Source organism: Desmodus rotundus, chromosome 7, assembly GCF_022682495.2.
Source record: "Desmodus rotundus isolate HL8 chromosome 7, HLdesRot8A.1, whole genome shotgun sequence".
NCBI lineage: Eukaryota > Metazoa > Chordata > Mammalia > Chiroptera > Phyllostomidae > Desmodus > Desmodus rotundus.
Window position 1 is genome coordinate 2,762,543 of NC_071393.1, and position 26,281 is coordinate 2,788,823.

At 53.4% G+C, this 26,281-nt stretch overlaps 1 protein-coding gene across 3 annotated transcripts in view; it reads right to left on the reverse strand.

Moving 5' to 3' along the window:
* The window catches only part of DNAH10 (dynein axonemal heavy chain 10), a 132,318-nt gene that overhangs the window by 40,097 nt on the left and 65,940 nt on the right, over nt 1-26,281 (reverse strand). For all 3 annotated transcript variants that reach the window (XM_045200470.3, XM_045200472.2, XM_045200473.2), the window contains 19 exons: nt 25,942-26,175; nt 24,886-25,008; nt 22,814-23,047; nt 20,353-20,576; nt 17,443-17,712; nt 17,104-17,287; nt 15,508-15,642; nt 14,820-14,972; nt 12,746-12,934; nt 11,412-11,558; nt 10,762-10,953; nt 9,156-9,274; nt 7,681-7,839; nt 4,851-4,986; nt 3,636-3,758; nt 2,601-2,735; nt 2,091-2,307; nt 1,115-1,234; nt 32-177 (listed from right to left, as the gene is read on the reverse strand). In XM_045200470.3, the coding sequence (XP_045056405.3) occupies nt 32-177; nt 1,115-1,234; nt 2,091-2,307; nt 2,601-2,735; nt 3,636-3,758; nt 4,851-4,986; nt 7,681-7,839; nt 9,156-9,274; nt 10,762-10,953; nt 11,412-11,558; nt 12,746-12,934; nt 14,820-14,972; nt 15,508-15,642; nt 17,104-17,287; nt 17,443-17,712; nt 20,353-20,576; nt 22,814-23,047; nt 24,886-25,008; nt 25,942-26,175 (3,240 nt within the window). The remainder of the gene's footprint in view (nt 1-31; nt 178-1,114; nt 1,235-2,090; nt 2,308-2,600; nt 2,736-3,635; nt 3,759-4,850; nt 4,987-7,680; nt 7,840-9,155; nt 9,275-10,761; nt 10,954-11,411; nt 11,559-12,745; nt 12,935-14,819; nt 14,973-15,507; nt 15,643-17,103; nt 17,288-17,442; nt 17,713-20,352; nt 20,577-22,813; nt 23,048-24,885; nt 25,009-25,941; nt 26,176-26,281) is intronic.

Genomic DNA, 26,281 nt, shown 5'->3' on the forward strand with positions numbered 1-26,281 from the left:
CGACCTTGTCACGAGTACAACACTAACTCACGTTAGTCTCTTCGTTGAGATTTCTGAGGAAGTTCTGGGTGGTGGCTGTCTTCGAGGTGCCAGACTCACCAACCAACAGCACAGGCTGCTTAATCTTCACCATCTGCTGCAGCACCCAGGTGAGGCGGGTGGTGTCCACTGTGTGAACTGCAGAACACATCACGGATGGGGCGTCACACAGACGCCGGCACGTGAGCATCGGTGACATGGAGCTTCACAGAAACTCACAGACCCCATAAAAAGTGTCAGCAAAAACCTGACATGTGACCCAGGTAAAATCTTCTCAGAAGCTCACTTCCCCAACCATTATCTTTAATAGCTCTATGGAGGTATAATGTATGTACCACAGAATCCCCCCGCTTGAAGGGACTGACTTCACAAGGCTGGTCATCCCTCCAGCTGTGGAACCAACGCCGCAGTCCAGGTACAGAGCCCGCCTCCTGCTTCCCACCCAAGCCTGACTTGCACTCGGGAGACTAAAAACGGGGCTTCCCTGCTGCTCATGCCACCGACAAATCTGCAGGCTCTGCTCTCCTGCCCAACATCCTCCTCTGAAGAGAAAATAAAACCTCGAATTTGGGCCTGGCTCGCTCTGACACTGGCGGTTTTTAATTCTGATTGCTTCCTGAGAACCTCACTCTCCATGAGCCAGCGCTGGACCCTGGCTGTGAGAAACAGTCAGCCTGTCTGTGATCTGAGCAGCTGCGGAACACGGCTTGTCAGTGGCCGGTCAAAGTGTGGCCCGTCCTCTTCTCTTTTGTTCCTCCCTCCCACGCCCAGACAGCAGTGGGAGGGGAATCGGAGCAGCACCCAGAACGCCCCTGCCCCACACCTGTCAGGACCGTCCTGCCCGGGGGAAGAGTGAGAGTCAGAGATGTGTGAAGAAGCTCAGAGCCAGCGGCCCTAAAAGGAGTCCAAAGCACCACCCTCTTGGCCAAGGCCCATGTCTCGCTCTCCTATTTCTCCCAACTGCCCTCTGGGAGGGACCCAGAGAGCCAGAGAGACCATGGGTCTCCGTCTCTTCCTCACGGAATGAGGGCCGCACACTCTCAAATCAAGGAACAGGGGCTCGGTCCCCACTTACCCAGGATGTCGATAAACTTCCTCTCACGGGAGTGAACATACTCGGGAACTAACGCGTTCCACGGGATCCATTTCTTCTGGGCAGGATCAAAATGAAAGTCATACAAGGTCGGGAGCTGACCTGCAGGAAACAGTGGTCCACTCCACACTGATCGCAGACGTGGAGACACACCAGCAGCCCTGCACATGTCCGGAGCAAACTCACGCTCCTCGTTCCCTGGACAGCAGCCACACTGAGGACTTCAAACTCCCTCCCTCCCCAGAGAGACGCTCCGTCCCGCCGTGCTCTGGACCAACACCGCTCACTCCCTGGCAGAGCCACACTGAGGGCTGAGAACTACCGCTGCCCACCCACTGGAGAGAGGCTTGCTGAGCCTCTCCCTGGGCACACAGCAGTGGGCAGACAGCTCTGGTCCCTATGCTTAGTTGTTGCTGGGCTGGGGGGTGGGAGATAGAGACAAGTAAACAGCCAGTTTCAACGCTGAGTGCTGAGCTCTGCAATGGGCAGCAGACACCCCTTGGAGGCGTCCCACCAGGTGGGCCAGGGAAGAGACTGAGAAGCAACAGGTGCAACAGGGAGCGTGGGGAGCCCTGACCCATTCCTGCACCCACGTGTTCTGTACTCTCCTGTTGATGAACGACAGGGGTGCTATGTAAACCCAGCTTTAAGAAAGGTTCCTTCATGCACCTCTCCCCCACATGGGCTGCCGCGCCACACATGCCTAAGCTGGTGGGGGAAGTTAGGCTCCTCAGGAAAGGCCACCCAAAGGGGCTGGGCTTCTGCTATAGCGGGTCATGCACAGAACTTCTCCTGAGGGTACCGCCAGGTGCTCTGACCACTGCCCGTTCCTCCATAGAAGCAAATACGCTGCAAAGCCCACACACTTACATATGGAAAAGCAAAGTCAAGATCGCTTCCTCTAAAAACCAAACCTAAAGTATTCTCAGCAGGAGAACAGGTAACACCCGGTTCCCACCTGGCAGTTCCCCGGGTTTGGCCCAGACCCCGTCTGTCTCAGCAGACGGCAGAGAGGCAAGGCGTTTGACACACTCGTCGAATCTGGCCCTGCCCTCGTCCAGTAGGGCGGCACCCAGAGAGCAGTACAGGGCCTCCAGGAAGTAGCACTCCAGGAGGTCGGGGTCCTCTATCTCTCCTTCCAGGAGGGCGTCCAACACCTTGGTTAGCTGGGTTACCTGGTTCACAGGGAAATGCTGGGTTGAGCCCCTGTAGCCCCTCACACCTCCCCCCCATACACCCAGGGTCAGCTCTGGTCCTAATTCCTGGGATTCCAATCCCAGAGTGACGGGAACCCACGGCCTGCCCCACTGCTTCAGACAGATGGAGCATATCTTGCAAGGGGTCACACAAGGAAGTACTGTGTCTTCCCCGTCACAACCTGCAACATTACATTTACCCACCAGGCATCTTTGCTCCGCCCCCGCCCACCCAGGGAGAAAATTCTCCTGGCTAACGGGCTGTTTCTCACCATATTCAGGTCCGTCTGAGGAACTATCATCTTCAGCTTCTCCCCCTGCCTTCCGTCCACCAGGCCCTCCACGATCATGTCGATGAGAATGGGCACGTACTTCTCAAAGAGATTCTGCAGGTCGCCTTGGTCCGCCTACAGAAGGCCGAATTCCAAGGTGTTTTCAGGGCCCTCTGTCTGAAATGAAGCCGGTGCAGGGCCCCTCTCCCAGCTGAGGCACTGAGGGCCGCAGGGCTGGCAGGGTCCCCTGACGGGTCTTTCCCACATGACTGCCTCCAGTGGCCCCAGCAAGTCTCTCAGCCTCGTGGTCCTTCTACAGACACACCCGTGTCCCTCTGACACGCAGTCATGGTGTCCTGGGTATGGTCAAGCCACAACTTGCCCATAGTTGTCCCACCTACCTCTATACCTTTCAATGAAGCCTACTACTAAGACAAGACACATTTCAGAGGAGCCATGTGACATGTCACATGGTTTGAGGTGAAATGAAATCATCGGACTTCCACGCTTAACAAGCTAGGTCCTTCACATGCTAATGTCACCCAAGTGAGCAAAAGAGGAGAAGCTGGGCGTCTCCTAGAGACAAGTCTCTGCAAAGCTCGTTGGCTGGACTGGAGCTGCCCCTACAAACAATGAGGCAAGTCGGGCCCACCACTGGTTTCTGTACACAAAGTTTCACTGGTGCACAGCTGCGCCCATTCACGCCCCGAAGGCAGAGTTGAGCACGTACAAAAGAAACCATAGGACCCACCAAGTCTAGAATTTTTTCTCTGTACCCCTTACAAAGAAAATGTGTCAGTCCCTCGTCTAGACGACCAACTTCATTAGCTCTCTCACTGGCTGCAGGTCATCTAGAAATCCAGTAAACCCGTCTTCCACGTTTTTGTCCAGTTAACTGATAACATTAAGTACTCAAGATCATGACCAGTCATGGTCAAGGTCATGGCCTTCAACTACAAACATCCATCTGGGTTATGTTTATCCAACTACCCACCAATGCTAATACCTGTAAATTCACTTTAGAAATAAGTTCACCTTGTTTTGTATTTGATTAACCCATTTTTTCCAGTATGGCTGATATTTCAAGTTTTTAGGATCCACGTAAACCATTCCACATCGAGACACAGTTGCAGGGGAGGCATACTGTAAATCTCCAACCTGGGGAAAAAAGAAAACCACTCCTGCTTGCAGCTGTGGACAGCTGAACCACATATGCAGAAGTGTCCCCTTGTGGGGGCCTCCACAGCTGCAGGGAGCCCAAGTCACACTCGGCTCTTGTGAGGCTTCCAACTAAGCACTGGGGCTTATCAGGGGGACTGTACATCTTGGGCTTAGCGCCTTTTAACGTTTTCTATTACCATAAAATAATGTGAAATTAATAGGCCGTAGAGTATCTGCCAGAAATTAAAAAGTGCAAAGAGGAAAATAAGCTATCCGAAATCCCACCACCAAGAAACAAACACTGTTATGGAGTGTTTACCTTTTAATCTCTTCTCTATCATGTTTTTTTAACAGAGCTGGGATTGGATTTTACAAGTGTAAAACTTAGTACGTGCGTGCCCAAAGCAGCAACAACGCACACACACCCCTCCCTTTCCCTGAGGTCAGCCAATGGGACGACAGGCACAGCCGCGCCTGCACAGACATGCTCGGCAGGCCAGGAGAGAACGGCATCCATGCCGAGCTAGCGTGACAGCAAGTCTCAGGCCCACAGCTGCAGGTCGGGTGCAGAGAGTATGACAGAAAGTTCGAAAAAGCAAAGAGGAGATAGAAGCAAATAGTGTGAGAGAAAAAGCAAGGCAATTACAAACTCCAGGCCAAAATAAAAGGCTGTAAAAGTAAGTAAATGGAATCACAGTGTACTAGTTGGCTCTACAGTGAAGATGTCCACGTTCATAATAACGTAAGTACTGTTCCCAGATTTGACTGACTTAGCAACGTCCTGTTTTGAGGAGGGGAGGCAGGCCGCTGGCAGCAGTCAGCAGATGGCACCCAAACTGGATGGAGGAAGGGACAGCTTGCTGAGCGTGGCATGCATAGGTGCCAGGGCAGCAGAGTGAAGAGCAGCAAGCTCTGGGGCACAGCAAAGAAGGATGAGGGGAAGGGCGGAATCGAGGGTTGGACTCATTGTAAACTTTTCTCCACCATTTGGGTTTTCCATATCACCTATATTGACTCCTACTTTAACGAACATTTAAAATTTTAAGTGAAAGAAAGACATTTGTTCAAAATTCCTTTTCTGTGACTTGCCTCAAAGAGCAGAGCACAATGTGCTTGCAGCCGAATGCGCTCGCCATTGGCCAAGGTCAACAGCTTGTTGTCATCCATCACAGAGTTCATGTTCTCCACCCACAGAGCGTCCACGTCGCCATCAAACAGAATGTACCTGCAGCGACCAGAGAAAAGTGAGCCACGGCTGCGGGGCCGCTTCCAGCTGGGGCCTCGGGGTAGCGCCCCGTCCCTGTTACCCGTCGTCCCCAGGGCTGCCCAGCCAGGCCCCAAGACACAGCACTCTACTAGGTCCCACGGTTTGACCCCTAAGATAAAAAGGAAAAAAATACGTAAAAACTGTTTGAGTTAATCACCAACTTTTAAGAATCAGGAAACTGGAAGGTCTGACAACACAGACCTGCATTCCTGCCTGGGGACAATATGCCAGTGCCCCTTGGGACAGAAAGTGTCCATCTCATTCTTTTCTTTTTTTCAATTATAGTTGAAGTTGATTATTACTTATATTAGTTTCAGGTGCACAGCACAGTAGTTCCACATGTAATTCACAAAGTGGCCCCCACAGTAAGTCCAGCACCCACCTGGCCCCACAGTTATTACACATTACTGATGACATTCCCTGTGCTGTACTGTACATCCCCGTGACTATTAGCAACTCCTCATTCTTTTAAATCTGATGCTGCACATCAATTGTTCTCTGTCACTGATTTTGACGCCTAGTTTTCTTATGGTAAAATGAAGAGAAAAGGGAAGTATTTAATATACCCATGTGACCGGGTTCAACTGTGGCCCCTCAAAAGGTATATCCATCCAGAACCTGTGAATGTGACCTTGTTGGAAAAAGGTCTTCATAGGTGTAACTAAGTAAAGGACCTTGAGATGAGATTGTCCAGAGGGCGCCTAATCCAGTGACAGGTGTCCTTACAAAGGGGACAGCCAAGTGAAGATAAAGGCGGAGACTGGAGTGATGCAGCCGCAAGCCAAGGTGTGCTGGGGCCACAGGCCGCCGGACAAGGCAGGCAGAGCTTCCCCTGAAACCTTCGGAGGGAGTTCAGCCCCATCCCCAGACCCCCGGCCTCTAGAACCGGGAGAGCCCCCTTCTGTGGTTTGACTCCTCCTGGTTTGTGGTCACTTAGCACGCGGTCCTGAGGGAGCTAACTCCCCCTGTGCCTCGGCCCTTTTCACTCACTGGTGCCACCTGCCAGCCCGGCTGTGCACAGCACCTGGCCCGGCAGCAGGTCTGCTTTGGCTCCTCAGCTGTCTGAGCTACATGACACTTCCATTCTCGGGCCCTGATGGGCGACATCGCAGCAACGCCCATCCCCATAGGACGGGCTCTATCCTCCTATTGTGTTGGAATGATGATTGGATACTGTTTCCATTTAATTCACTGCTATGACTTGTTGGATTTTCTTTTTCTTTTTGCAGCATTAATCTTTTGGTTCATTTTCTTCCAGTACTCCTTAAACTTTTTTATTTTAAATAATTTCAAACTTCGAGTTACAAGAATAGAATAGTACAAATAACTCCCAGATACCCTTCAACCAGGTTCTCCTACTCGCCATTGTTTGGTCACGGCTGCGCTCTCTTGTTCTCTCCGTGTCTCTGTGAGCCACGTGAGAGCGTTTACTGCAAACAAGCACCTTCCCTCACACAACCAAGTGCAGTCACCAAGTCGGGACACTCAGCATTAGTGGAATACTGTTACCTAACGCCCAGGCCATACTCAGATTTCACCAACCGTCCCAACAGAAAGCCTCCACTTCACAGTCCTCTTGGGGACACTAGGCCCAGGCTACCAACGACAGACACTGAAGCCACCAGGGGACAGCGTGAGGAGGAAGGCCCTACTTCCACAGTCTTAGGTTATCTCCTCCCAGGCTGCATATCCATTGCAGGGCGGAAAATGGCAGACACCACCTTAACCTACTGACCAGAGTGAAACCCACCAACAGTGGGGGTTCTGATGAGACACAAAGGCACCGCGCCAGCGCCATGAGACCCCACACAGACACACCACCTGATACAACAACGAGGGTGCACCCCGCAAGCCCCAACCGAGAGCTTTCTGCCCAGCAGCTGGCGTGGCATCTTCCGGAACATCAAGGCCATGAAAGAAGTCAAAGGAAACCTGAGGAACTTCTGGAAATTAGAGGACACCAAATAGACAGGACACTGAGTCCAGTGTCAGATCCTGGGCTGACCCGGAACGGGGGGAGAATCACTAAAAAGAGGTTGTTCCACAAGTCGTTAGCTGAGAGTTAGGTCTTTATGTCAGGTGATTTTCATTAACGGGATTGAAGAACATAAAAGCAGGACCATCCCTGAGTTCCCCTGCGAGGTGCCACAGGAACAGCTGACACCGGGGAAAGGTTCTGACCCGACGTGCCAATGAAGCATTCCCGCTCTCTGCTCTGAGTTACCCTCACTGGCACAGCAAGCACTGACGTGAGCAAGGTGATCGTCGTCAAGCGCCTCTACTGGTGAGAAAGCGCAGCTTGGAGGGGTGTTCCAGCACTTTCTGTGACACTTCACTGCCTTCCCTTGACTTCCGTGCCACTCAGGCAGCCTGGCCTGGTGGCTGTGTTCAAGGGTCGAAGCTCATACAGCCCAAGTTCTGATCCCTGCCCTTGGGGCAGGCACTTCACCTCCCCTAGGTCTCAGGGTCCCCTGCGGCGAGCTGGGGACACTCGCAGTTGAGGAGACTGACTGAGACAACACATGAAGACCCAAGACAGCACCGGGCGCTTCATGAGCAGAGTGCCAGGTCCCACCACCTGCTTGCTCGGAGCGCCTAGCTGATTGACCGGAAGCCACGCAGGCTGTCCTCCCTAGTCACACAGATACTCACTTCCGCTCCTTCTTGTCTGTTGGCCTGTTGATCTCCCTGAAGATGTTAGACAGCACCCCATCTGTCCAGTCTCGCGTGGTGGGGTCCAGGATACCGTAGAGCTCGATGACACTCACCGCTTTGGGGTTCAGGATGTGTAGCTTTGTCGTCAGCCCAAGCCTACGTCAAAGGAGAGGCTGCAGGAGGGCGGAGCGCCAGGAGAGCCGCCTAGGCCGCCGGGCAAGGGGTCAGATGTTTCGGACCCAACGCAACATTTAAGATGCGATCCACACAGACTCTCCCCTGGGCTTCCCACTCACTGCAGGGTACCACCTTCACCGAAACCACGGCCCCAGCACAAGCAAGGTCTGAGCCAGAAGCTCGGCCTTGCCTCTGGAGGACAAGGAGAAGCTAACTTTCATGTACATTCCAATTCACGTCTCTTCCACGTGCATGCACATGACCAGCTGCATAACGTTCCAGGACTGGGGTACGGGAGAGAAGTCGGTCATCAGGACAGCCTCCGAGCATTTAATCCTTCGTGTTTACAGGACGACAGCTGCTCCGCGCCGACGTCATAAATCACGGGGTCAGGGTGCTTCCCACTAAAACACCTGGGAGTTCCCACAATGCTATGGGGTCAGCTCATCTACAGAAAACTGAAGTTCCCGCAAACCATAGTTCGTAACTAACGGAACAACAATAAAGTAACAGTGGCACACATACACGCGCACACATGACTGCCCCGTAAGTCACCGAACAGGAAACTAACTAAAGAACAGAGCACAGGACGGCTATGGCGTGACCTGCTTCACATCCAGAAGCCGCCGTCCACTGGCCTCTCATGAGAAACACAAGCAGTAAGAAACGACGTCACTCACTAGGTCTTACAGACTACCTAGAAATGTTAAAATCACAAAGCTCACAGGCTTGATTTGAGTTTTGCTGGGATGTTAGCGTGCGTGCAGCCTTTCTAGAATCTTGTTATCGCTCAGAAGAAAAGTGAGGAGCCAGGAAGCCTGTGTTCCCTGGGAGGGCACTGTCACTACGGGTCTCTGTGGCTCAGCGTGTGAAGTCCCCTCTCGAGGAGCAGCACTGCTCCCGCAGGGCTGGTGGGGGTGAGGCGTCGAGGGAGCGGACGCTGTCTCTGGTCACGCTGCTGCTGGAGGTGCTGTGTGAGGGTGGGAGTCCTGACTCACTCTAAAAGAGCAATGTGAACACCAAGAAAGCACGCCTGACGTTAACTTCTCAAACACCCTCATGAGACAGTCTGGGAGACACTCGTTCCGTTCAGTCTGATGCACGGGTCACCGCCTCGCCTTTAAAACACGTGCAATACACCAGCCAAGGAACAAGCAGCGATGTGGCGAGTGTGAAGGGGTGTTTGGGACAAACTGAGCCTCCCAGGCAGTCAGAGAGCAATGAGGGACAGGGAACGCTGCCACCAACTGTACCATAAGGCCACCCAGCAACCGCCCCGCAGGGGCCACACTCACTTGGTCTGGGCCTGGCACAGAGCGTTGATTACCACGGACTTGCCCCCACCCGTGGGCCCCACCACCATGGTCGTGTGGCGGGTCAACATGGTCTCGTACATCTGGACGACTTTATCCACCTGTGGGACAAAACACGTAGCTGGGTTAAAAACACTTTATTTTTAAACAGCGACACTGAGCTATAGTTCACCTCCTATACAATTCATCCTTTAAAGGTGAACAAACTGATGATGTTTAGCATGCCCGAAGGTTGTGCTCAATTTTACTACATGCTCATCACTCCTCTCCTCACAAAAAGCCCGGTACTCACTACTCATCTCTCCCAAGCCGCCTCCTCCAGCCCGGGGCACCCACTCCTCTACTTTCCATCCCTACATGTGCAGGGAATGACATCAATGGACTCATACGAGAGACAATGACCCTTCATCCGCACTGTAGCAGGTGTCCGTGCTCTGCTCCTTTTTGTGGCTGAGTCACAGTCCAGTGGTAGACGGACCACGTTTTGTTTACCCCATTCATCCCTCCATGGACATCTGCATTGTTTCCACTTTCTGACTCGTACAAATGATGCTGCCTTCCACATCCACACACGAGCTTTAGTGTGGGCACGGCTTCTCACTTCTCGCGGGCAGACCCCCAGGAGAGGGACTGCTGGGGCATACGGTAGCTCCCGCTGAACCTTGTGAGAAGCCACCAGACTATTTCCCACACTGGCTGTACCATTGTACATTCTCACCAGAAAACGCATCTTTTTAAACCACAACCTCCAGAGGAAAACGTCAAGTCAGGGGCACTGCAGAGCGCGCCCCGACCTGCGTCCAGGGTCACTGCCCAGGCCGGAGGCGTCCAAGCAGCCTGGTGCCCCGGGGTGCATGACCAGAGGCAGCCGCCCTGGGCCTGCAGCTCAGGGCGTCTGTGGTCTCAGCAGAACACTGGCAATAACGTTTGGCTTTGCAACGACACAGACAAGTTTCCAGGCTTCAGATGATCAGAATCCCACCAGCCACGTCTAAGTTAGTTTTCCGGTAAGTGTGACCCTGGGGGAGGGGAAATGGTGGGCTGGGGCAAGAACATTCGATGGTTGGGCCCCAAAACAAAATGCTTACAGTATCTGATCACATCATGCAAAACAGCAAGACCAAAGCTGGAAGGCAGGCCAACCATACAATGGAGGGCTGTCGGCCTCAGGAAGGAAACGCTCACCCTGCTGTAACATGAACGAGCCGTCCGGACATCACGCTGAGCGAGAGATGCCGGGCACAGAGGGACACAGGGGGCACGACTGCTCTTACCTGAAGCACTGCGAGGAGCCAGACTCAGAGAGCGGGAGCAGAGTGGGGATTCCCTGAGCTGGTGAAGGCACGTGGGGAGCCAGCGTTTAGCGGGACAGAGTCTCAGTTTGGGAAGATGAAACAGTTCTGGGAACGGAGGGTGGTGACAGTCGCACAGCAACTTGAGTGTGCTTAATGCTGCGGAATTGTACACTGGAAAATGGCTGAGATGGCAAATTTTCTGTCACCTGTACTTTGCCACAACGTTTTTAAAATAACTGGCAAAGACGGAAAGGACACAGAAGTTGGTGAACTCTCGGTTTTGGCACTTTTACCTGGACAGGTAGGACGATGAAGCCACTCTCCTCGAGCACTTGCTCCACGGCGTCGTTGAAATGGGGGTAGCGGACGCGAGGGCAGTCTAGCCCGGGAAACAGATCGGAGATCAAACCCAGAAAAAGAGGGACGTCTTCAAAGACGAACTTGGGCAGGTTCATGTCTCGAAGCGCCCTCATCAGCACCACATCCTGGATGGAACGAAACACAGGCCGGGGGCTGGCCTAGAAACCCTCTCACAAATGCAGAGCGAAATGTTATACAAAACACAGAACGCGAAACGCTTCACGTACAGCCCCTAGAGAAGCGCAGGCACAGCGCTTCTGCGTGTGCTGCCACGTCACTTCCGTGCAGAAGCAGCACATTCGCACCCTGGCTATTCTCGCCAAGGGGAGAAAAGTGTTCGTGCGTTTGCCAGAACTGTGGTTCACGCAGCCCTGCACCCGATCCTGCAACGATGGACTGACTGCCACCACTGAAGCATCGCCAACTGGTTCCGTGAAGACGCTGAACTTGACTTACAGTAGAAAGTCCAATTAGAAGAAAACAGACCAAATTAAGGCCAGACAAGCAAATGAAATGGCAGCTGAGACTAAAAACGCCCCACCGAGTGCCCCGCCGCGCCCCGCCACCTCCGTGCAGCCCCCACCTCTTTAAGTTCCGAAGAGCCCCTCTTCAGCTCCCCGGCCATGACCAGCACCGACTTCAGGGCCCGCAGCCCGAAGTCGTAGTGGTGCTGCTTGGAGAGCTGCTCCCGCGCCAGCTTGTACAGGACGGTCATCTTCTTGGCCAGGGTCTTCGGGACAAAAGGCAGTGAGAAATAAAGAAAGAAGATGACCAAAGGAGTTCAGATAAAGCTGCTCCACAAACAAGCAAACGTTGCCGCTAACGGCAACACTAGGACGGGCCCTTGGCTTCTCGCCTATGACAAACGAGGAGTGAATTCAGAAGAACGCCAGCCGTGCCCGAGTTTGAAGTCTGTCCCCGAGAGCAGAGGCAAGCCTTCGCCGCCTGACTTTAAAGGCTAGGACCCAGCCAGAGTTCCAAACCGCGGCCGCCACACTCAAAAAATGTGCGTGCTCTTTATTTCCTCCTGAACGTAGTACGGAAGCCCCTCCTGTGCCCATTTCTAAGGACGACTCAGCCACCTCGTCCGCTGCCGGTCCTGCAGGGTTCACGGGGGCCTGGCTCACGGGGAGCAAGACCCACAGATGTCACCACTGTGCTCAGAACCTGGACGATGTAACAGGTGGTGAGAGCCTTTAAAAAATGTGGGAAAGCAACCTAACGATCCTTTATGTTAAAGGTATTTGCTATTTTGTGCCTTTACCAAAACCTCCTAGAAAAAAAGTCTGTGCATATTTTATACATATTTTAAATGATGATAAAGGACACACGCACACACAAAGCCACATGCCCTCAAGGGCATGAGGCTGAGTGAAAGCAGCCCACGTCCGAGGGCTATACACAGTGTGGTTTGTGTGCAGACGACCTCAAAGTGACAACTACAGTGACACAGAGTGCCTGGTCACTGCCAGCAGTTAGGGCTGGGGTGGGTGTGACTGCTAACACAGAGGGGAACACGGGGACAGTCCCACGCCATGACTGTGGCTCTGGTCGCTCTGCACGTGAGATAAAATGGCACGGAATTACACACACACCCCAGACAGAAAGTACACCCTGGGGGTGTCCCAGTCAAGTCCGTGCCTCGGGGACAGCACGTGCCGGCCGCAGTCCCCGATTTTAATGGCGTGCTTCAGCGTGCGAGACGTGAGGCATCATCTCTGGGGGAGGCTGGGGGAGGGGCATGTGGGACTCTGCTCTGTTGTTGCCACTTCTCATGAGTCAGATTATCACAGAATTAAAGTTATAATTTTAAAGAGAGAGGGAGGAAAGCGACAAGGCCACCCGGAATGTGACGCCCAGTGCCCAGTGTGAGGGGGCAGCACAGGGCAGGGGGATGGCAGGGCAGGGCACGCTCACCTTGGCCTGGAGGAAGCCCTCGGAGAAGAGCATGATCTCGCAGATCTGCCCCAGGTCCGGCACGATCACCACCACCGGCCGGAAGAGCGCCTTCACTGACTCGGGCAGCTCCGTGCGGCCCGCGTAGCCGGGGTTCATGGTGATGAAGATGCCCATGCGAGGGTCCAGCGAGATCTCCTGCCCTTCAAACTGAAGGGTGACAGGAGTGGGGTCAGGCTGCCGGCAGGCCCAGCACAGGCACAGGAGGCTGCAAGGCCCCGAGGCCCCAAGGCCCCGTGCTTCCGTGGGCACCAGGCAGTCCTTGTGATGGTGGCCTGAGCGTCTGGGGGACAAGCCTCGCCGGCCCCCAACCTGACCTGCCGTCACAGGTCTTGCCACTTGAGAAGCAGCTGATGGTGGGGCAGATTCGAGGGGCTGTGTGACCCCTGGCGGGTCACTGAACCTCCCTGAGTGCCAGTGCCCTTTTCTGCAAGGCTGTGGAGGCCCAGTGAGACGGGCCCCGTTCACTCCCGTGAGCTGTCACACTGTCCCTGCCCCTCCTCCCTGGCCCGGGGGCCTGGGCACAGTGTGGTCCATGCTCCCCACAGAGTCCTGCCCGTCCCTCCCCCAGATGCCCAGGCACAGGCGAACTGCAGCCCCCTCTCCCTCTTCAGCCTCGAGCCCACGGCTGAGTCTCAGCTGTCTCAACTGTCCTCTGTGCTGAGAGTCAACTTCCTTATTTCCTTCAGTGGCCCACCAGAGATAAAAGACAAAATGGTTTCCTTTTATGAGGCCCAGGCTGCCTCAGGGACAAGAGGGCAACCCAGCAGATAGCTGATGCTCCCCCAAAACAGAGCTATCTGCGCTGACATCTCTCACCCCTAAATAGCCCACCAAGGCCCTGACCGCCCACTGGAGATGACAGACAGGCCTGTCCTTGAGCACACAGCTCCTGGAAACCTAAACGCACGGCGGTGAAGTCTCTCCCCACCAGGAGCAGCAAGCTCACCCTGGAAGAACTGGAAGAAAATGCGCCCAGAACCTTTACTGGAATCCGCAAATGTTTAACAGCGTCCGGCTGACACAATCCCCTGACAATGACAATGAGCCCACTGAGGCCCCGGGAAAAAGCAGGGCTGCCAAGGCATCGGGGGGGGGGGGGGGGGGGGGGGGGGGGCCCACCAGGGAGCCCTCACTAGCCCAGGCTGACACAGGGTCCTGAACCTTCCCAGGAGGCTCTGTGGGCCTCCAAGGACTGTAGTAGTTTTCAGGTGAAGAGGAAGAAAGGGCAAGGCCAGGAAGACGGGGATGGAAATGGTGTCACAGGGCACGGGGTGCCTGTGAAGCCAGTGGTATGCGGTGACAAAAGTGTAGAGCATGCAGGGTCAAGGACAATGGCAGCAGCGGTAGCAGAGCATGCTGGGACCACAGAGGACCCCAGCGTGGGGAAGTGACCCGGCCCCACAGAACCCTGCGGTCAAAGAACCGACTTCTGGGCCACCTACACTATATAAAACCGTGCTTCTCCAAACTGAGGTCCAGTTAATCCGATGTAACCTCACGCAGGCTCCTCAAACCTAGGTCTGTACGTGTCTTCCTGGGCCCGGAGAGACTAGGGAACTCCCTAAAAGTTTTTCTAAATTTGCCTTTTCACCTTGATAACCTTAAAAATTGGGCTCATTGTGCACAAGGTATGAAGGCAGAATCTCTCATTCGCTGTGATAATTTCTGTTGAAGACATTTTGATTGACTGGAATGTTAATCTTTTATGTCATTTTTCTCAAATGTGGGAAGTCACTACGAATATTTTTTTTCCTTTAAAGAACATCACCTCTTTGAAAATACGGCTTCCTTGTCTATAACTACAAGTTACATGTCTGGAGTTAGTCTGCAGTTCTTAGAATATTAAAGTCCGCGGTCATCAGGGCTGCTGACAATGTTGGGAAACCCAACCACTCCAGTTCGAAAGCCAAACCCATCAAACCCGCATCTGCAGGAAGCCTGGCCTGGACAGAGACCCCCTCTGGGATCCAAAGGTAGTCGGGGAGCGCCCCCGCAGCGAGGACGCCCGGGCGGGACGCCGCACAAGCCTCACCTGGAAAGTGGCAAGCTGATGGATGAGGGCATTTCGGATGGTCTGGATCTGAGACGAGATGACCGAGAGCACGGAGGCGTCGATCCGGTTGAACTCATCGAAGCAGCCCCAGGCCCCGCACTGTGCGAGGCCAGAGAAAATCTTCCCCACGGCCTAGACAAGAGCGTCCCAATGGAGACTCTTTCCCAGTGGAAGCAGACGGCCCTCGGCTTGCCAGGGGAGCAGCCCACCCGCCGCCGCCCCACCAAGGGCCTCTCTGGCAGCATTGCTGTGGGTCGGCTCCCACTCGCAGGGTTTCACACAATAGGAATTTTGACCAGTCAACTCCAGGGTTCTGGAGTTCTCTTGAAATACAGGAAAATCTAGCAACTCTGGGCCCACTTTTCCAAGTGGTGACAAGTAGCCAAAGTGGAACAGGGGCTCCCCTGAGACCAAGTATTGCTGTCACCTCTGCCAGTCACTTCGCTCACTACCCACCTGGCCCTGGAGGGCACCTAAGTTTGGGACCCTGCTCTACCTGCTGCCCACAAAGCAGACACACATGAGACTGGGATGGTGACAGGGTTTCCCACACTCTTCCAGCTGCCCCCATGTCCCCGCCCAGGGGGCACACGCAGTGGGTCCCGCAGTGCCCCACTTTCACTCTCTGCCCACTGAGATGGTGCCGGAAGTGATGCCAAGGCCTTACTTTGTAATCCATGCCTTCGCCACAGTTGGTCACGACACAGAGCAAGCCTAAGGCTTTAGCCAGGTCCTTGGTGGTCTCGGTCTTGCCGGTGCCTGCTGGGCCTGCAGGGGCCCCACCCAGGTACATGGACAGTGCCTATCAAAAGCCAAACACAAAATGAGGCTGTCTGATTCACGGTAGGGCACAGATGTCACCTGCTCGTCTCGCACTGGGATGACAGATGCGAGGCACATGTGTGTGACAGCGGACAAGGTCACACTCGCCTTCCCGACACTCACCACGTATAACGTTCCTGTCTCTCCTTTAACCTCGACTGACCCTCTGCCCATTGTGCAGGACCAGGCTGCCCAGAATGGGATGGCATGCTGTGGGCAGTGCCTGGGCTGGGAACAGCACCCGGCAGCTCCATAGCCGAGGCTCACGGGCATGTGCACATCGTGCGTGAAGCAGCCATCTCTGCCAAGGAGAGGTCTGACCCTTTCTCTCCAGACCCAGGACTGGCACCTAAGCCCTCACAACATCCTGCCCAAGAAGCAGGTCCTCATTTATCTGGGGACCATGGGCCACGCAGGACAGTCTAACAACGTGGTTGATGGAGGGTCTCTGGGTCGTGTGGCGTCAGTCTGTCAGTCTGACTTCTGGGGATGCTGGAGACTACGGTCAGCCTTCGGGCGGTCAGTCACGTCTGCATGAGCAGGCCCAGCCAAAGCCCTGGCCCCCCAGGCTTGAGTGAGCCTCCCCGGTGGCAAGAGCTCCCACAGCTACTGCCACAGCTGCCACCACCGCTGCTGGAGGAAACAGCGCTGCATGTGCGTGGCCGCACCGTCAAGGGCCTGAGGCTCACCAGCAAGGGTCTGAGGCTCAGGCTTAGTCTCTCCGGGCCCTGCCCCACGCCTTCTCCTGGTGAGGATCTTCCTCCATGTCCTCTTGATCCAATGAACCATAACCTGACCACAGGGGCTTCACAGAGAGCTGTGAGCCCTTGTAGTAAATTCCTGACCCTATGGGCGGTTTCAGGGGCCGCCTCACCTTCAGCAGCCCAGTCTCAAATGGTGACGATTAGGTGATGCACTAAGCTGAAACCCCTTGGAAGAGCTTTAAGCAGTGATCCCCCTCGCTCTCCGCGCTAGTTTCCTGGGCTGCCATACCAGTCACCACCACCGGGTGGGTGAAAACAAGAATGCATTTGTCTGTAGTTCCGGACGCCAGAGGTCTGAAGCCAAGCTGTTGGCCGGGCCACGCTCCCCACAAAGCCTCCAGGAAGGGTCTTTCTTTGCTTCTGGTGGCTCCAGCGCTCCGATCCCTGCCTCCGTCTTCACATCACCTTCCTGTAGCTCTGTCTTCCCCTCTCCTTACAAGGACGCCAGTCACTGGCTTTAGGGCCCCAACACAGGATGTTCTCATCCCAATCCTTAAACAGTTAAACCTGCAAAGACCCTATTTCTAAGTGAGGTCATATTCTGTGGTTTCAAGAGGGCATGAATTTTGGGGAAGACCCTGCTCAGCCCGGTCACTGTCACAATCACCACATCCATACTTGGGAAACACACACGGCCATAGCTGAACGACAGCCATGAGAGCCTGATCGCCAATCACCTGCGTCAGAGTCAGGTAAATGCGGTCGGTGAGGGGCGTGATGACCAGCCGCCCATTCAGCCCCATGTACTCGTAACCGTAGCCAAAGGTCCCAGTGCACTGGCGGACGTTCAGTTCGTCGGGTTCTCGGTCCCAGTAAAAGCGCAGCTGGCTCTCCCACTCGAACTCCCGGGCCTCGAGGATGCTGGAGGCAAGATACAAGATTCGGAGGTGAGTGAAGAAGGAAACAGGTGTGGCGGAAGAGAAGGTGGATGCGAAAGAGGCAGGAGAGGTGGTGAGAGAGGCCAAGGACGATAAAGGACACCCCTGGAGCCGCCAGTACCCCAGAAAGGCCCTCACCTGCTCCTGATGAATGAGTCCACTATGTCCCTGGCGTGCACATCGATGATGAGAACAGTGTTGTATTTCTTCCGGTCGTTTCTGCTCAAGGGCATGGTGATCCGCGAGACCAGCTCATCGATCTGCCGGTGCATCTTCCTGCCGTAGCTCTTCATGGCCTGCTTTTCCCCCGCCTGCACTTTGCGGAAGACATCTTCCACCTCCCAGGTCCACCACACCTGGCTGGCGGCCAGCACCGCCATCCCTTGGTAGAGGAGCATCCAGTCGACTCTAAAGGAAAAGCGCACCTTTACAAGTCTCCTGCTGGGCACTGAAAACAGCCCTGAGAAGACATCATTTCTTTGGTCTGGAAGAGGGCAAGCAAAGTAAAAGCTTCGAGAAGCCCACAGCAGTCAAAGCGCTCTGGCAGGACAGTCAGACACAGGCCAACAGGCACGCAGAGGGCACGCGCAGAAAGATGCCAGAGCGCTTTAAAAATGCCTCATACAGCTTCGAAATTACACAAAGTTTCCAGTTCTTTACAACTGCATCAGCGAATACAATAACCTCTGACCACACTGCCCGGGCTCCCTGGTTATAGCCTCCTGAATGTCACTTGCCACTCGTCCCCTCTCCTTCAACCTGTGCAAAGTGACAGGCACGTGTGCAGAGGAGGGCTGGTGCGGATGTCGCTCCACCGACAGCACCTCGCATCTCTCGTTCGGTGATTCGTGTGGGCTGCCTCGGGCAGGTGGGTGCCGGTCTAGCCCCGCCTTTGAAAACACTGCAGGGTATTTCAGGGCATGGCAGGCCCACAGCGTCCTCGAACACTACCTCACTGGGGTCTACTCAAGTTGCTTCCAGTTCTTTTGCCAACACAAACACTGCACCATCATCCCTCTACAGCACTTGAGAATGTCTGGAGACGTCCTGGGTTGTCACACTGGGGGAGGGGAGGGCGCTAGAGGCCAGTGATGCTGCCAACATCCCGCGGTGCGCAGGACAGTCTCCCACCGTGAAGAGCTACCTGCCCTCCCCCCATCCCTGGAACAGTGCTGAGGCTGACAGCCCTGCTCCCTAAGCATTATGATGAGTCAGAGCCACCTCTAGCATTCCCGAACAGAGTCCTGAAGCAGGGCAGTGGGGCCCACACACAGCGCAGTCTTTCACGGTTTCCTTTAGTAACAATGGTCGAGCGGCTTTAAAAGGTTGCAGCAACCCATACGCCCCCAACCAGCACTACACAACAGCGCCCTTCTCACCTCGCCTTCTCCAGCATCATGCTCAGTTTGTTTTCTATTTTTTATTGTACACTCTTGGTTTTCTTTTAACCTATTTGAAAGGTAAAAAAACTGCATCTCATTCTGCCTTTACCTGCAGATCCCTGGTGACTAGCGAAGTCCCTCCTCTCTTCATATGTTTATCAGCCACCTGGATTTCTCTACAGAGATACTAATTTCCTAAGCTGTTAAGTGCCCAGAAGTACATTTAGGGAAAAATATATTTCTCTAAATCGTACTTTAAAAATATGGACCCAGAGCTCTAAGTTCCAATCCAGGAAAAGTGTCTATGAATCACTGGTCCTTACCTCAATGCTGAACCATTAATGGTGAAATAAATTTAAGCGAATATTTCGAACAATAAAAAGCAGCATTAGGCTTTGCCATCTTGCTGTAAAATTGTGCGGTGCATCTAAAACCTAACCAGCATCTTCAGTTGCGAGCCCTGCACACACAGGAGAGCATCAAGCGGGTCTGCATCAGACTCTGCATTAAGCTCGAACAGTCCTCCGAGGAAACTGTGCAGATGATTCAGAAGGCTGCTATGGGCAGCTGGTGATTGGCAGCCTCATCACGACAACGTGCCCGCTCATGTATCGTGTCTCGTGCAGAGTTTTTTGGTGAAACATCAAATCATCTAGGTGACTCACTCAGCTCCCTACAGCTGAGATTTGGTGCCCTGTGACTTCTGGCTTTTCCCAAAACTAAAATCACTTTTGAAAGGGAAGGGATTCCAGACCATCGACGAGACTCAGGAAAATACAACAGGGCAACTGATGGCAATTGTGAGAACTGTGTAAGGTCCGCAGGTGCCTACTTTGAAGGGGACTGAAGTGTCACTGTCCTATGTACAACGTTTCTTGTATCTCCTCAGTAAATACCTCTATTTTTCACATTACGTGGCTGGATGCCTTCTGGACACACCTCGTACACCACAACTTTCCGGGAATCCGCCTAAGTCTGACAGAACGAGTTACCCGAAGGTTCTTTATGTACTGGAGTTCAACCTCGCACTGAAGCCAGCCCACTCAGCAACCGGTACCAGGCACGACTCAGGGCCCACGAGCTCCTCAGGGCACAAAGATCAAGGAGTGGTTGAAATTCACTAAATACCCGACTTCACTCACTAGCTCACACACAGGACAAACCACACTAACGCCGGGTTTCTGGTGAGACACGCAGCAAGCAGTTCTCACACTTGCTTGTGCTCAGTCTCCCTGTTTAAAAACGGCACATCCCAGCTTCCCCCACCACCACTTTCTGACAGGGCAGCAGGGCGCCCAGGAACTTGCATTTCTAACAAGCTCCCAGCACCTCCCCCTCCCCCTCCCCCAGTTTCTGACTGGGCAAGCAGGGGGCGCCCAGGAACTTGCATTTCTAACAAGCTCCCAGCACCTCCCCCCAGGTTTCTGACTGGGCAAGCAGGGGGCGCCCAGGAACTTGCATTTCTACCAAGCTCCCAGCAGCCCGGAGGCTGCCGGCCCAGGGACCGCACTTTAGAAAGTGCTGCACCAGGCGGCCCTTTGAAGACAGACACTGCGAGAAAAGAAACCTCACTCGGAATGCCAGTCAGTCTACCCCAAAGCCTAAAAACCTATCCATCATGACTACGGATGTGACAAGGAACACATGTCCACAGTTACGAGCTCACCTGCTTCTGTCTTCACAGTATCTAAAAATAGCCTCTTTGGTAATGAGCCGGTTTGATCTCCGCATCTCTTTCAAAACCGCCGTCATCCAGTCCTCCACACGCCCCTCGGCCCGCACGATCTTCCGGAACTCCATGACCTCCCCTTCGGCGGAAACCATGGCGGACACCAGTTTTTCTCCACTGTCCCCGTCACTGAACCGCAGCGACGCTATGTTGTCATACATCTGCAACACAGCGGGAGGAGCCGCCCTGGGACACAGCCAAGGGGCTCGGGAGCCCCAGAGCAGCCCACGGTGCTCGCCACACACGGGAGCCGCCGGGAGGCACACTGAACGGCTGTCCGTTTGCCTGAGTGTGTCTTCGTGGACAGGTGCACACACACCGCAAGCTTCCATTTGTCCTGCGCGGCACAGAGGCCTGTGGTGGATTACACAGAAAGAAGGAGAAAGGAGGAAAAACAGGACAGACTCCCTCCCGATTCTTGAGATTCTGGAGTGTGTGCTGGTGTGGAGAGGTGCCAGACACACGGACCAGCTGAACACAGGAGAGGGGACAGCCTCTCTCCTCTGAGGGGAGGTGACTCAGTGCCCTGAGGATGAAGAATCAAGAGAGCTGTGGCTGAACGCCGGCTTCCCCACTGTCCAGCTTAGTAAGTCGGGCAAGTTGCGTCCTCTCTCTCAGCCTGGACTAACCATAGTTACGCCACTCACAAGATGAGGTTGGAGGGAGCAGATTAAAACAAGGAGTGAAACGCCAGCACACTGTTGGCCGTCGTCACTGCTACTCATGAGAGTAATAGTCAGGAAAACGAATCTGTTAGGGCCCAGTGTAAACGTCAAGGCACTCCGCAAACCCAGAGGAGGGAGAAAAGGCAACAGGCTCTAAAGGGTGCTATCAGAGGTTTGCAAAAGGGACCCCTAACGACACAGTTTCCTGCAGCAGCCAAGTGTTTTCTGTGAAAGCGGCAGAGAATATAAGCCTCCCCTGTGGAAAAACCGAAACCACGCACCCAAACCCTGAACCGTGCTTTGAGAAGGAAGTCAGCGTGAACTGGAGAGGAAGTGTGGGGTCAAGCCCCTGACCCTCACTGCGGTTTGTTCGGAACAAATAATGACTCTTTGATACTGGTTCAGAACCGCAGATGGTCTCGCCCCAGGGGACAACGGCAGTGTCTGGAGACATTTTGGGCCGTCATAACTGAAGACAGGTGCTCCTGGAGTCCGGTGGGTAGAGGCCAGGGACACAGCGGAACATCCTACTGTGCACAGCCCAGCCCTGACCTCCGTCCCCACCCTCCACACACACTCACACACACAGGGCAAAGGATCACCCGGCCCAAAACATCAACGGGGCCAAGGCTGAGAAACCCTGCTCTAGGCTGGCCTTGAATACAGAGCTTCAACTCGCCGCCCGGAGACTGCTCCAGCCGTGCCCTGGTTCCCCGCCACAGGGGATCATCTTCTCTGGTGTGCCTCCTGCCACGCGACACTGCTCACAACACACGCATGTGTGCGACAGCGTGAAAACGCTGCTGGGAGGAAGCACAGCAAGCTCATGAGAGTCGCTGCCTCCTGAAGGGGGAGGAAGAACTGTGAACGGGGCAGGGGACAAAGAGTATGCCGACTTTACCTGTATGACTTTAATTTCAAAAAAAGGTAACAAAGTAATAAACATGACCAAATAGTAACAGTGTCCATTCTGATTGGTGGATGAGGTTATTTAGCCAGCATTGTAAGGTAGGCACCTATCTAAGTTCCTAACTCATTTAATCTTTGCAACAACCCCACTGAAGAGGGTAATGGCTGGGGTCACCCCCACTTACAAATGAAAAGACTAAGGCCCAGAGAGGCTGGGTAACTTGCCAAAGCCGCACGATAAACCTGTGCAGAGCTGGACCTGCCCCCGGCAGTGTGGCCCCAGAGTCCCGGCGCTGAAGCCCCGCCCTGCACTGCCTCTCTGCTCGCCTACTTGCCTCTGTGTACTTCTGTGTTTTCTGAGTTCCTCAAAATGTATGGTTTGGGGACTGTGGAAAAAAGAGCCACAGAGAGCAGCTGAGTCTGGGTGTCATTTCAGATGACATGGGATATCATCAGATTTATGCTTTTAATAAAATTCCAGCAGCTTTTTTTACCCTGGCTGGTGTGGCTCAGTGGATTGAGCTGGCCTGGTTGGGTCACTGGTTCGATTCCCAGTCAGGGCACCTGCCTGGGTTGTGGCCCAGGTCAGGCCCCCAGTAGTGGGTATTCGAGAGGCAGCCACACATTGATGTTTCTCTCCTTCTCTTTCTCCCTCCCTTCCTCTCTGTCTAAATAAATTAATTAGCTAACTTAAAATATTCCAGCAGCTTTTCAGTCTATAACCTCTGGGCTGAACCAAACTGGGAAGAGAACTCGGGTAAACAAACCGCAGGCGCAGGGCCTCCGTGTGGACACCCCCGCCAGCCGGGAGGCCCTGTGCCAACCTTGATCATGTGCTCCTGGACGCAGAGCGGGTCGCTGCTCCCCAGGATGCTGAGCAGCTCGTCGTCGGAAATGAAGAAGAACCTGGGGAAGGCGTTCCTCTTGGAATCCAGGTAGTCGTTTAAGCTCTTCTGGCACTTCTCGAGGCCCTCGCTGACGAGACGCAAGTCTTTCAGGCGGTTTGGGGCCTCACAGCATCTCTTGATCACAGGGTCTTTCAAGGTCTCGCCCATGATCTGGACAAGGTCAAGAGGACAGGGGTCAGGCCAGGGCAGCAGGGGCTCCGCACTTGTCCCCGCAGGCACTGGCTGGGGCCAGTAGGCAGACAGAGAAACCGACACTCCCCGAAACACAGTCTTTGGAGAGGCCAATGTGGCACAAGCTGTTAGGAGTTTACATAAGCATACACTTAGCACCTCCTGACCCCTCTATATAATTTACTTCCTTCCAGTGTCAGCTGCTCGGGATACAGATTCCTATCTCTTGTGCTCACTGACATACCCCCCACACCTACAATAGTGTCTGCATGTAGTGGGTCCTCAATCGACATTCACCAAATGAATAGAGCCAGCAACTCCACTCTGAGCAATCTGTATGGACCAGAATATTGAGCACAGCGCCCTTTATAATGGCAAAGGGGGGGGGGGGGGCTGGGGGAAAGGAAATAGCCTAACTGTTCAACAACAGGGAACTAGGTCGGTCATTTGCTGTGATAATGACTTTAATGGATGAGTAGATGTTTGTTTACTGGAACACACATCAAAGAAGTTAAATTTTAAGTAACAATCATTGACATTTTAACGACTCTATTTTGTAGAACACTTATCTACTTATTTGTATGTTTACACAGGAATAAGCAAATTCTGGAACTATATGCTAAACTGTTCAAATGGTTATTTTGGGCGTGGGATTGCTGCGATTTTTTTCCTATTTTTTAAATTTTGCTTTTTTGTGGTTTTTAATTCCTTCTTTAATGGATATTTATGATATACTGTGTTTAAGGTTTTTTAAGGGCTTATGCCAATGGACAAGGAAAAATGACCGACTCTCATGGGTGAAGGAGGCCCAGTGGGAACTGACCACGCGTGCAGTGGCGCAGCTCAGCAGCAAAGCGCGGGCCTTGAGGGCGGGTGGGCTGGGCTCCACTCCTCACCCCACAAGCCACCAGCAGCAGCAGTGACAGGCACACCCTTTCTGGAAAGGCCTTTAAAACAGGCACACTCTTTCATGGGCAATTGACCTTCTGACAGTCTATTCTAAGATATTCATCCTAAATGCGGGGAAAGCATCAGGCACAAACCTGTAAATTATTTATGAGAGCAAAGAATTCTGGTTCAAACAGATGTCCAGTTACTAGACAATAATCAACTAAACTAATGTCAAGCCACTCACATATATGAAGGCATTAAAAGACTTTCTCAGATAGTCTCAGAAATATGAAATAATTTCTTCTAATGCTAAGAAAAAATCATGAGATGTAAAATTATACAAAATATCATTACAATTGTTTTTTAAGCCTATATACACAGGAAAACGCTTTTAACGTATGGCATTAAAGTGGCCATGTTCAGGTGACAGAATTATGAAAAATACATCTTTTCTATTTTTCTAAATTTTCCAAATTCTTCTTATAAAGCAAGTATTACCCCTGCCCTGACTGGTGCCTCAGCTGTTTCGGAGCATCGCCCCGTACTCCACGCGGGTTCCATCCTTGGTCAGGGTGCATGCGAGAGGCAACCAATCAATGTCTCTCTCTCATATGGGTATTTCTCCTTTCTCTCTCTCCCCTCCCCCTCCCTCCCCCCACCCTGCTTTCTCTAAAATCAATAAAAACATATCCTCAGGTGAGGATTAAGAAAAAAAGCAACTATTACTTTTATAATAAAAATAAATAAATACTAGAAATTGCCATATGCCAGCAGCTACAGATCACACCAACTTTCACTGGACAGATTAAGGTCACATATGACAATAGAAAAACTTCGGAAGCTACAAATAGACAGAACACTACATGAAAACAGATGAGCATCTCAAACCACTTCTTTTAGGACTAAAAGAGAAGCCAGTCACTTGCCCTTTTAAAAATTCGGTCGATGTTGTCAAACTTCTTTGCCTCCTCTGGGAGCTGCGATCTGATGTCCCCGCCAATGAAAATGCTTTCCAGGTACATCCACTTTCTCTGCACCAGCATCCAAATCTGTGGGCGCACAACGCCACCGTCGGCACAGGTGCCTCAAGGTGTGTGGAGCAGTTCCTCCCCAGCACGGGACAGGTTCACATCAGGCAAAAAGGCTCCTTCCCAGAGGGAAAGGGTGATGGAGGAAGCATAGCTAGGTATTTTAAAATACATGGCCACACTCAAAAGCACAAGAGAACTCTGCACACCAGCCCTGGACAGGGAGGGAGCTTCCAGCTGAGTGCAAGGGTTGGAGGAGCCCTGCGGCCCAGGGGAACAAGGGCAGACCACACAGAAGCCTGTGCAGCACTCCAGCCTAGGACCGAGCGGTCTGCCACGCTGCTCCCAGGCACAGACCCCCAGGAACTGAGAGCAGCAACTCAAAAGCAGTTGCACACAGACGCTCAAGGCAGCACCGCTCACAAAAGATGGCCATCAACAAATGAAAGGCAAACAGAAGTGGTCCATCCACACAGTGGACTGTGACTCAGCCACGAAGAGGGATGGAGCTCTGACCCCTGCTACAACCTGGGCGAGCCTTGAGAACAAGATGCTGAGTGAGAGACGCCGGACACAGGAGGCCACGTAGTGGGTGATTCCATTTTTAGGAAATGTCTAGAATAGGTAAATACTTGAGAGACAGAAAACAGACTGGAGGATGCCGGGGCTAGGGAGAGGTGGAGTAGGGAGTGGTTGCTTTTAATGGGCACGGAATTTGCATGTGAGACTTTGAAAATGCTCTCGGACCAGACAGGGGTCATGGCTGCACCCACTGTGAGCACACTGGATGGCGCTGAACTGTACAGTTTAAATGGTTACTTTTATGTGATGTAAACTTCCCACCATTAACACACCTGTAACGAGCATCCACACTGCATCCAACCCACCAGTTGTGAAGGCCCGTGCCCACTCAAAATCGGCTCTCAGCCATCTTCCCTTGGTCTCTTCTCTCACCTCGATGACTTCGCCGATGAGAGAAAGCGTTTTTTCCCATTTGTGAACGGTTTCCAGAAAAGGCCCCACAAATCTGCTTCCTGAGATGCTCTGCAGGTTGAAGGTGTTGTCGTCGAGGCACTGGACGATCTCGTCGACAGAGCCCAGGATGTAGCCCCGCTCCTGGGTGCCCTTGCAGTACTTGACCACAGAGAACTTCAGGTTCTCCCACGTGTCCAGGATTTCCTTCACAGCCTGCTCAGGCAGCCGAGAAGAATGGTTCAGGCACGTACATTTAGTGAACGGAGCCCCAGCCCTCCCGCAGCTTCCTGAGCCTGCCCTGGGCCAGCCCCTCCACCCA